We start from the raw sequence: 12,022 nt of genomic DNA on the forward strand, positions 1-12,022 counted from the left end.
GTGTGTGTATTGTATATAAAATAAAAAACATAAACAAATCTTTGTAAACAATAACGTTATATCTAATACATTATGCATTTTAATATAATGTACACAAGTCGTGTTTATTCTAGACATAACATCACGAGGCACAGAGCCACATTATGAAATTCATTCTCACATTACTAATTAATTCGTTAGACTAATCATAAGTATATTGTTTTAGCTGCGAGTAATATCATGTAGGCTTGTATTACCAAAAAAAAAAAACTAAACAGGTTGCTCAAGGTCATTGTGATAAGTTGCGTATTAAAGAACAAGTCAAATACGTTTTTAATGAAAACAGACCATAACTGACTATACACCTCACAAATAAATCATGTCGTCCTGTCGAATGTGCTGCACGTGCACGTCACCCGTACTTTACCTCAGGCACGAGCAAAAGAAGAATCAGCCGTCCCGTGGGACGATCTCATTTTACACATGCGCAATGCGGCAGGGATACAGATTTCTGAGGGGGCGCTATACCGGCGTAAGTCGAGTGATGCACCATAAACCTACCTTTATGAAGCTACGTTCGTTTTATACCAATAAAATAGCTACTTTGATTTAGTCTTAACTATCATAATGCTTAAAAATCTGTTGTTTTCATTTCAAAATGTAATCTGACAAACTAATAGGCTTCAAACTGCTACTTAGCACTGAATAACATATACCGGTATTGAGGGTGTCTGGTTTTCTGTGTTTTTCGTCGTGTTTAACTACTTTCCGTTTAAAATGACTCAGAGCACTGTTTGCTGTGTTTTGTTTTCTGAATTAAAACTGAGAAATATGTTCATTGTGAAATTAATTCGTAAAGGAGAGGCGAAAAGTTGGACGAAAACAACGAAAACCAGAAGCCCTGATGTAAGGTGTGTGTAATAACTCGATACGGAAGAGATCAGTTTATTTTCCCGATAAACACTGTCTGCCTACTCTGTTCTTGAGCTCTGCGCATGTCTTCAAAGTTATGCGCATTTGCAGTTAGCAAAAAACAAACAAACACTATCACTGGTTTCGACACCTGCCTCAGATCCATGTGGACGTGTTGTTCTGCTCTGTCTCCCTCTGTTTGTTTTTATTATTATATAATAATATTTTTTAACTTATTGAGTTTGTCTATGGATTTATAACTTGCTACATAGGTTGAATTTGTTATTTAAAAAAAAATATATATATATATATTCTACAATAAAATAATAATAATAAAAAAAAATCCCCCACGATTTTATTAGAAAGTACGTGACACAGTGTTCTTCACATGCTATGATAAGAACGAGATTAGCGTCATTTTTTTTTTTTTTTTTTGACAGGGTGATGTCAATAGCCATTCATCCCGCCTCTATACAAAGTCGATTGGCTAGTATTTTGCGTACGTCAATCGGAAGAAACGCGTGTGCTGTTCCGCTGTACTGTGCTGCTGTGCCACATTACAACAGTCAGAGGTGGAAAAGTGTGGTTCTGCTGTTGGGCACATTTAGATATTGTTGGTAAGATTTTTTGTTTTGTTTCTATTTTCGGGCTGGAGTAATATAGGCGATTACACTACGGTGCACGATTATTTATGTCTTACATTTTGATTATAAAAGTTGTAAGTTATTACAGTGCTTTGTGGTTCTGGTTTTCACAGCCTCGCAGGTCTTGTCATTATCACATTTCGCTGACAGATATTTTGCACAGTAAGCAATGATCACTGATGGCTACTATAATTTGAGTGACAACAAGGCAGAATTAGAATATTGACAGCAGTATAACATTTGTGTTAGGGTTGTTTTGAAATTCAAATGTAAAATCCTAAACTAGTCCTTCTAACTAAGCAGCGTGGTGTTCTTATTTTGAAACGTGAGTTCTGAATCAAAGCTATAGTCTGATCCAGATAGACTACCTTGCTATTCCATTTAGAACACTGGCCTTCATTTGAAGTAATAATTGTTCTCCATTCACATGTGCCAGTTACGTAGTTGAATAGTTGGATCTTGAGGGCGATACTGTAGCCCCAGGTGGTGAGGTCAGGGTGGGGTCCCACACTTGCATAATGTACTGTAGAGTTGTACTGTGTCTTTTTTGTCAGCAGGTGGCGCTGTGGTACTGCCTGCAAGCACTACAATACAAAGCCTGTTGGACTGAATCATTTCCATTTTTAAAAAAACTGAAATGTTGTTTAAGATTTTTCAAATCCTACTCGAGTAATTTGTTTTTTGTAAGCAGGCATAGGGACTGATTTTCCTAGCCTTTTACTCAAGTAAAAAGAGTAAACACACCCATTAAAGTTATAAAACCAGAAGTAAGCATAGCAAGTATTTAAGTTAGGTTTTTTATTTCTTATTTTGCCCCATAACATTTAGTCCTTTTCAGATTCATCCTGCACCTTATTTAAAATGCTGTGTTTTGTTTTTGTTGCTGTGTCATCGTTTAGTGAGTAATGTCATTTTTTTGTATTTAAAGTAGATAATTGTTTTATCAGTACTTTTTGTTTGCTTATACAGGAGTTGCCCTGTCATGCCATGCGAGGTGAAAGACCGCTTCTTGCTGCTGTATGGTTCACAGTGCGGACAGGCTCAAGCAATTGCTGAAGAAATTTGCGAAAAAGCAAGTGAACATAAATTTGTAGCTGATGTTTGTTGTATGAGCCAACAAGAAAAGGTAATCATGTACATTTCCACCCTTTTCTAATTTTCAGAACTATACACCAGTAACTCCACATCATATGCGCATGGACAGAAATCTGCTCTAGAGAATTGAGTGGTCTGTTCAATTGATCTAATCTACGGTGCTTCCAAATACAAGGACACAAAGATCTCTAATTGTAATGAAACAATGTCTGTATTTAGATCTGACACTGTTCATCACATATTCAGCATGTCATCACTGTCCTTTTATATACATGTCAGTGCTGCCTGGATACTTACACTCTCGAACACAAATACATGTTGCAGTCATTTCTAATGATTGCTTTTTTGATTGGTTAGATTCATTCACAGTATTGTAAAGTTTAAATGGCTAGACATGTTAGATCCTAAAGTTTAAACAATTAGGAAATGAAACAGAAACTCACGCCCCTAATTTATGACATTGATTCCTGTGTTTCTACAGTACAACCTGGAAAAAGAAACCTCACCTGTTGTTATTGTTGTCTCTACCACTGGGGATGGTGAACCACCAGACACAGCCATTAAGTTTGTAAAGAGCATAAGGGCCAAGGCGCTCCCTCCTGATCACTTTGCACATCTGCGCTATGCTCTTTTAGGTAGGATGTATGCCCTCTGGTGACCAGCTTGTGTGTTTTTTTATTGTTAAATGAGTGCTAACCCAATGATTTAACATTTGAACACTACTGTTTGCGTCAGAAGCTCAGTTGTGATTACGTTCACATAATATTCTCACGTTAATATTCTTTTTATTTGTTTGAACTTTTTAACTTCTATCCTCTCAAGGGTTGGGAGATTCAAATTATACAAATTTCTGCAACGGTGGAAAAACCATTGACAGGTGTCTTCAAGAACTGGGAGCTCAGCGATTCTATGCAACAGGACATGCAGATGATGGTGTGGGGTAAGAGAAGAACATATCATTCACATTATTTTGTGGACATTAAATAGTAAGTAGGGTAGCTTAGCAAGATGTTGTGTCAAATGTTAACTGGACACTATGGGAAGCAGACACCATTATACAGGGGGCTTTTTTCTCTTTTCTCTCCCAATTAGCTTGGAGTTGGTAGTTGAGCCCTGGATTGATGGACTTTGGAGTGCAACAAAGAAAGCCTTAACATCAAGTATTTCTACTGCTCGGAACAAAATGGAGGCAAGCGACCATGCAGGTGTGGTTCCAAATGGAGAGTGTGAAACCTTCGCTGACAAAGAGACAGTGGATAACTCGGCTACACACTTGAACTTACATCTACTGAAGTTAAACGATTCAGGAGACCTGGGTTCCAAGTTTTCAGAGCCAGTTTCGGACAAAACCAAACCAGTGACTGAGACAACCTCATCAGAGCCTTCTCTGACCAGATCTATCCCACCACTGGCAAAGTCTGCTCTTAATGTTCCTGCAATGCCACCAGAGTACTTGGATGTGGAGTTTCTCGTTGTATCGGGACAGGTACTGAATTGTATTGTATTGTATTGTATGGTATTGCTATTGCTATATTTTATAGTATAAAAAGGTATTGCTGTTTTGTATATTGTTTGCCATACCGTTTAGTAAACCATTAAATACAAAAAGCAAATGAAAATGAAAACAGATTGCACACGCACCAGAATGTTTATGCTAGTTAATCTTGTTACATATTTAAACACTCATACAGGACCATTTAGTTTTTTTGCGTTTCACAAGTTTTTTGGCCTGAAATGACATGACTCAGGCCATTCTACAAAACAGTATTTTTTTTTTCTGTCCATAATTATAACATTTTACATAGATTTAAACAAAGCCTCAACAGAAAATATTGTAATGTATGTTATGACTGGTCCATTCACACTTTAAAATGCCCCCCCCCCCCCCCATGCTTTCAGATTGGCTTGCACTCCTTTGGTCATTTCATCTGGAGGTGAAATTGTCTGACCCCTTTAAAGCTTTTAACAGCTAGCTGCCCCCCTTTTGACTAACATGCTTTACAATCTGTAATATGCTCTTTAACTCCCAAGACACTGCTGGAGTGAAATGAACCTAGGAAGTGAAGCATTAACACTTCCTGGGAGGCAAGGCAAGCAAACTGATAACTTTCTTAGCCTAGTGCAGTACCAGATGTCATGTTTTAAAATTAAAATACGTGCACTGACATGCCTTTCTTTCAAAACGGCAAATTTAAGACCTACATAATGAATGAAAGTGCACCATGGGTAAGATTCATGAAGCTATTTTGCTAGCTACTGTAGAAATTAAAAATAAATTTCAGACGTTTCTTAATGTTCTTTTTTTCTCTGTGCATCCGTGGTATAAAAATTATTGTGATTCTGAACTCCGTTGTAGATTTCAACAAAGATATTTTATTAGATACAGTAGAGCAACTGGGTACTCTATTTTCCTTAAGCACAAGTTATAATAGATACTGATGCATATTTTTATCAACCAATAATATCATTGACCACATGGGTCCACCTTCCTTTTGTTACCTTAAGTGAATGTAACATCAAAGCCTCTTTGATGTTTTACTCAGGAAACCATAATGTAAGGAAGGAGATTGTAATTATTAGCCCCAGAATATTATCTGAGAAAACACAGGGTCCCTTTTAAATTGCCATGTTGTGCACTTCAAAGCTTTCTCCTTACCATCTGACTTTCCTGCTCCAGCAATAAATATTAAAACCCAAATTGTATAACTAACCGAAACTCAAATACTAACTCAATCTAAAACCCAGTTAATTTTGTAAAATGTTGTAGTTTCTTGTAAAGTGAATGTTTCTCCAACAGTTACAACCACTTTAATGATAAGAGCCAGCACAAAGACTATTATGCCTCTGAGGTTAACCACAAAGAGTACAGTAATATAGGAAAAGTAATTTTGTACCTCTTCATCTGATGGGTGTTTACTTTTGTAGGAAGCTTGTCCTCTGAGTACCCAGGAAACTGTATACCAGGTCCCAGTTACTGGAGCTCTGCAAATCACACAAAAGGATGCCGTGAAAACAGCCTTACTAATTGAACTGGACCTTTCTGTATGTATTTGTAATTTTTTTTTATTGTGTTTCATTTTTAAATATTTTGAGAATTTTGTAGTACTGTTTCCATTGCAAGATTTCCATTGTTTCTTTTTATGAAATGCTAGCAGAAATAAGCTGCCTGAAGAGTATTCTATTAAGGACAATATTTGTTTTGCAGGAAACTCCAATCTCATACCAGCCTGGAGATTCTTTTAATATTTCCTGCCCAAACAGCAGTAATGAAGTGGAACAACTCATTTTGAGACTGGAACTTGCAGAAAAGAAGGACCACTGTGTTAAGCTAAAACTTAAACCAGACACCAAAAAGAAGGGTATGCTACAGAAAAAAAAAAAATACAAATACAGTTAAAGTCTGCCTGTTGTAAGAATCATTACTTATTAGGGGGCACCTAATTTTTCTATGAGGTATAACCTGCATAGAATTTGAATATTAGTCTCACCTTCAGCATCTTTGCTTCCTTGCTGACAATAGCATTGTTTCAGTTAATTGCTGATGCTAACGAGATGCATTGAGTCTGATGTTTGTTTGTTTTTTCCAGTGCAGACATGCTTGCACAGGTCTTGAGGTGATAATAATAATCTATTCACCCTCTTATAAGAGCCATGATAAGAGCCAGCCTCCCATTTAATAATACAAAAAGCCCTAGAGAACATATTGCTATGAACCTTGCTGAGCTCAAACCTTTAAGGATATAACAGTGAGTCTGTTTTAATAATGTAAATAGTGGCAGATGTTAATAACCTGATTTTTCATGAATTGTATGTTTATTATGTATGTAGTAATGTTAATAAGTAGTTCAACATATCAGTCCTGGAGGAAAACACCAGCTGGAGTTTCGATCCACCACGGTTCAGATCACTGAACTGGACCCCAGTGTTTGATAAATATTCATTTTATTCAGGGATTCAGAAAACTATCGAAATGCCAGCACACCATGCTGTGTTGTCTTTACTTATGGATTTACCTCCTCTAATATCCATCCAGACATAATATAAATAAATAGTAACTTACAGATTTCTCCCAACAGTGGCACAGCTGCCAGCATACATTCCTGAGAACAGCACGCTACGTTACCTTCTGACCTGGTGTTTGGAAATAAGAGCTGTTCCAAAGAAGGTGCCCAAATTGAATCATTCTTGTGTTGCAAAAATAATATTTAAGTAGGAACGATAAAGAATTGCATTTTGACCATGTCTTTTTTATTTTTATTTTGCCAGACAGTACATTTTTGACAGTATATTAAGAATGAGATAACATCTTAGTTTTTAACAGGTTTCAAAAGAATCAAATCCTTATGTAAAGCAAATCCTTATCTTACATGGATCATAGTGAACACATGAATACTTGTGAACTTTTGTTATCTAGGTCTCAGATCTGCAGTTTTGAAAGACAGACATGGTTGAGTAAACTTCTTTTAAACATGATAAATGCTACACTTTATGACGTGCTTCTTTCATAGGCCTATGTAGATAATGGACGTGCAAAACAGGGAAGGTTTTGTTAATTACTTTTTCTTAATTTCTCACATCTAGGCATTTCTGCGAGCATTGGTAGAGTATACCACGGATTCCTGTGAAAAACGAAGGCTTCAGGAGCTATGCAGCAAACAGGGGTCTGCAGATTATAATCGTTTTGTTAGAGACCCTAGCCTCTGTGTGTTGGATCTACTTCATGCCTTCTCATCCTGTTCCCCACCACTTTGTCTGCTCATAGGTTTGTGACGCCTCTTTGTTTTATATTCATAGTTCTAATTACACTTCTGTCTGATTCTCCTAAACTTGAATTATTGAAGGGATTTCAAATTATGATGTCGATTCAAGGATAAACGTACTCTTCTTGTCTTAATGACTGCACTAGGGCTATGACGAGGGGGAAATGTTTCTCTTAAGTTTGGGACACAACTTTCAAAGGACATTTAAACTTTTGGTAGTAATTTGCATAATGTATTAGGGTTGGACGATAATTACATTTTTAACCATCGATTATCGTCTGTAAATTATCACGATAATCATGATTTATCAGCTGAATAAATAAAACATAAATGATTGTAATTTATCAAGTGTATACTTGAACAGCATAACAACCGCCAGCCTTTGTCACTGAGTTTAGAAGAAAAAAGACTGGACAGTATTTAAATTTCTGGTGCCCAGTGAGTATAAAAATACACCTATTGTAATTAGTATATTAATAAATTATGTAGTTTTCCTATAAAATAATATATATTTTTTTCTTATTTAAACATTTGCTAATTCGAGAACATTTAGTTTCATAAAAAAGTGCCGCCAAATGTATTAATATAACGAAACAAAATTGCTAATGTTACCTGGAAGCATTTGTTTGCTTTACTTTTGTGACGAATCTGCCATTAAGAGAATCAAACTAGGTTTAAAAAAAAACCGTGTGTGTCTCTCTCTGTATATATAGTTGTGTAGGAACATACTGAGTTTTGCACATCGCTGCTTGTATGCAGACAGTTTAATCAAATAAACTGCCTATCCTTCCTTTAAAAGTTAACTCTTCTATTTATGCAACTACCCTTTGTCACAATAGCAACACCATGGGAACAGATATATACAAGCTTATTTTTCCCTGTGGGGTGCATAGGCTGCAGTATATTATTATTATTATTATTATTATTATTATTATTATTATTATTATTATTATTATTTGTTTATTTAGCAGACACCTCCAAGGCGACTTACAGAGACTAGGGTGTGTGAACTATGCATCAGCTGCAGAGTCACTTACAATTACGTCTCACCCGAAAGACGGAGCACAAAGAGGTTAAGTGACTTGCTCAGGGTCACACAATGAGTCAGTGGCTGAGGTGGGATTTGAACCGGGGACCTCCTGGTTACAAGCCCTTTTCTTTAACCACTGGACCACACAGTCTCCCATAGTACTCATGTCTTTACTGTGTAGTGTAAAATAAAAACGCAACAGAAGCAACAAAGTTGTTTAGGCAATATTAAATGTTTGCCATATGGTTGTGTTTTCTTTTTGCAATTACATTCAATTGACATAAAAAAAAAAGTTTAATAGTCCAAAGTTCCACTTTTCTACAGTTATTTTACAGTGAGCTAGTGTTTTTTCAGTTTTACAAACAATATTTGTGTTTTTATGTTAGAAAACCAGTCATGCTTTGCCAACGTATTATCAAAATGAAACCATGACGTAAAGTTAAAAGCCTAAGCATATTGTTTAAAATCAGTACTTAACTTCCCAGTGTACGCAGTGCTCACACAGACAGTGCAGTGCTGCTTACTGCTCAATGCAGAGCCGCTTCCTGCTTCATTGGGTCACGGACGATAATTATGATTATTGGTGATAATTTTTCAAGGCGATTAAATTTAACACTGCAAAAAAATTGGCGTGATTATTAATATTTCAATTATTGTTCCAACCCTATAATGTTTTGGTGTCCATTTTAGAGGGTTTATTGAAAACTCATATGATTTGAAAATAATGTTTTTGTAAAATAAGCATGCCTCTTAAGAAGTGAAGTCTGTTTACTCACCTTGTAAATACAAACTCAGATTAAAATGTTAAATGTGTAGTTAATCCCCTTGTCATTCAGAAAGAGTGCTTATGGAAGCTACCTTGGTTGTTTTGTTTTTATAGTTAGCCTTCATCCTCTTTGAGTTTATTTTCAATCTAATAAACATGTACATTTTTAAAGTAAACTTGTAGCTTTGTAATTAACTGTTCATTTTCTAATATTGGGTATATTTTACTATAGGGAAGCATTGCTTTAGCAATGTAGAATTGAAGCACACTATTTCTAACACCATGAAGGTTTGCTGGGAGGTTTTAATGCTATACAAACACATTCCAGGAGAGGGCAGTAGACACAAAGCAATCACAACTGTAATGTATGGTAAAGCTGTTTATTTTAGGAATGTTTTCTGGAAAATTCCCCATAATGTATGAAGACAATTTAACACACTTATAAATATGCCATTTAAAAAAAAAAAGGAACTACCCTGTTATTTGTTCCAACCCTGAACAACGAACAGAAGGTAATTATTTAAACCTCTATTCATTTGATCAATAAAGGTAATGAAAAAAAGTAATTCCAGAACAGCATATTAGGAGTTATATTTTGGTAACACTTTAAAGCACTGTAGAAGCTTTTTATTTTATTTTCTCCAGTTATTTTGGTAATGCCATTTTAAATGTAACTTGGCATCATTTTACTGTGGTTCATTACTAAGCCAAGCCAATTTGACAGACTTCTGTGCTCTCCCTTTCTATGCGTTTCTGTACTTAGGCAAAAAGATAATAAGCAACAGGATGAGTATCGTTGAAAATCAAATCGTCATGGTAACCAGTTGATTATCACATATAAAGTGGTTAATTTAATGCTGATATTTGATAGGTTGGTGGCGAAGAACAAATGGCTTTAATTTGGGATTATTCACAGTATAAGGCACTTCTATGAATTCTTTAACCAAAAAAGGAAATACTTACTTTAATACAGCTGTTTGGGGTTTTTAGACATTTAGACTTTAACACGTTTAAGATGTTCAGCATTTTCAGGCAGTTCAGTTTATATTACAGAAGCAATGTAATATGGATTTTTTTTTAGCAGGTGGAACCATGTCTTTAACAGAATGAAGAAAAATGAATATAGCTATTCTATAAAGTAGCCTGCTTAGTGTAGTAATGGCAGGCATCCATAAGAATATGTTGCTAGATGTACAGCTTTGGCCAAAAGTTTTGCATCACCTAGAATTTTAGGATTGAGACAAACCATTCAAAAACAAACAAACCAAAAAAAACAACTATATGAACATAATTTTGATCTTTTTTATTTAACACCATTTAATCAAAGAAAATACAAAATGATTTCGCAAAAGTCTACCAGAAGTCATAATAGTATTCCATGTTAGATTTCAAAATGTCACATTTTACTGTATGCTAATTAACATAACATTATTCAGCAGGTTTCATTCAACTTTATGAAGCAAAATGAGTTAATTCTATAGGGTGATGCAAAACCTTTGGCCTTAGCTGTATGCTTTACTTCAGTTTTATTTATAGTGTCTGCAAGTTAGATTCTCAGTCATATTACTGCACTATTAAATGATATCTTTGAAGTCTTCAAAAACAGTAATTCATAAATATATTTTTCACTTATAATTTTTTTAGAACATTTGCCGAAATTGCAACCCAGATCATATTCAGCAGCCAGGTATTGGTAATTTTTTTTTATTATACTCCTCATCTATTGTTTTATATTGTATTTGTTTTAAAATTACATTGGAATCAGTCTTGGTAGTCACCACTGCAGGAACCCCCTTTTTGGGTAAAATAAAAGTGAATGTTATTTAATAACATTTGGCATTCTGCTGCACTTCTTGCTTATTAAATATTTGCCTAATTTTAAGTGACTAGTGTTAAATGGGCAATAGCTACCCCCAGTCGTTCGCTTTATATTTGAAGACCATTCTATTACTGTACCTGTTCAGAAATTCCAAGATTTTATACAGTAACTAATGTCTTAATGGGGTAAATTGTGAACATACATATTTTGCAAGAAACACCTAAACATTATATCCTTTTATTTAATAGTTTTAAAGATTTGACTTGCATTTTAATCCCCACCAGCAGTATTGTATTTCTGATGCCACAACATATCAATCTTTAAACACATCAGAGCAAATGTTCTTATGAAGTTACTCAGAGCACAGAGAAATCACGGTTTTAAAATGTGTGGCTCTGAGTATTAATTCAGAAGTCTTAAATCTGGTTTTAACATTATTAGGATGTTGAATAATAAATAGCTCAAGTTCGGTCTACAGGGGTCTCAGGAGGACTCATAATAAAAGAAAGGATACAGATGGAAGGCTTTGTGCAAAGAGAATAGGTATTTGAAATTGGGTAGAGGAATTGATTAATTAAAAAATAAAATAAATAAGTAAACCATAGAGGAAAATAATGGAGAGAATAAACGAAAGAATATTTTAATATTGTGTTTTTTTTTTCTTTGCAGTTCAAGTAGCTTTCATCCTGGAAAACTGCATTTTGTGTTTAATATTGTGGAGTTTCCCTCATGTTCTGAGCGACCTATTCCGAGAAGGGGTGTATGCACAGGCTGGCTGTCAAAGCTGGTATCGCCAATTCTCCAGATCTCTGAGACACCAGGCAAGCTTTCTGAGGTGGGACAAGACCATTCCCTGTTTCCAAAGGTGAGTGTTTCTTGCCCAAAGCACAGATTAATTTAACAGTACAGTTAGACTTGTTCCTTTTCTATGTTTACTATCCCCCGCTGGAGAGGGAATCCCCTGAGAAGGGGATATAGTGGAGGCGATCGTAGCTATGCAAGTCACACGTCGCACAC

The 12,022-nt window shown here is 35.4% G+C and overlaps 1 protein-coding gene across 1 annotated transcript in view; it reads left to right on the forward strand.

The window, feature by feature from the left end:
• Positions 1 to 413: 413 nt before the first annotated feature.
• Positions 414 to 12,022, forward strand: part of LOC117400543 (methionine synthase reductase-like) — a 28,302-nt gene continuing 16,693 nt past the window's right edge. Inside the window, exons 1-12 of the mRNA XM_059023105.1 lie at positions 414 to 511; positions 1,332 to 1,508; positions 2,505 to 2,661; positions 3,112 to 3,265; positions 3,453 to 3,570; positions 3,723 to 4,116; positions 5,556 to 5,672; positions 5,836 to 5,989; positions 6,707 to 6,795; positions 7,212 to 7,392; positions 10,831 to 10,873; positions 11,675 to 11,870. Of these exons, the coding sequence (XP_058879088.1) occupies positions 1,336 to 1,508; positions 2,505 to 2,661; positions 3,112 to 3,265; positions 3,453 to 3,570; positions 3,723 to 4,116; positions 5,556 to 5,672; positions 5,836 to 5,989; positions 6,707 to 6,795; positions 7,212 to 7,392; positions 10,831 to 10,873; positions 11,675 to 11,870 (1,776 nt within the window). The 5' untranslated portion in view covers positions 414 to 511; positions 1,332 to 1,335. The remainder of the gene's footprint in view (positions 512 to 1,331; positions 1,509 to 2,504; positions 2,662 to 3,111; positions 3,266 to 3,452; positions 3,571 to 3,722; positions 4,117 to 5,555; positions 5,673 to 5,835; positions 5,990 to 6,706; positions 6,796 to 7,211; positions 7,393 to 10,830; positions 10,874 to 11,674; positions 11,871 to 12,022) is intronic.

This window comes from Acipenser ruthenus, chromosome 4 (assembly GCF_902713425.1).
Source record: "Acipenser ruthenus chromosome 4, fAciRut3.2 maternal haplotype, whole genome shotgun sequence".
Lineage (NCBI taxonomy): Eukaryota > Metazoa > Chordata > Actinopteri > Acipenseriformes > Acipenseridae > Acipenser > Acipenser ruthenus.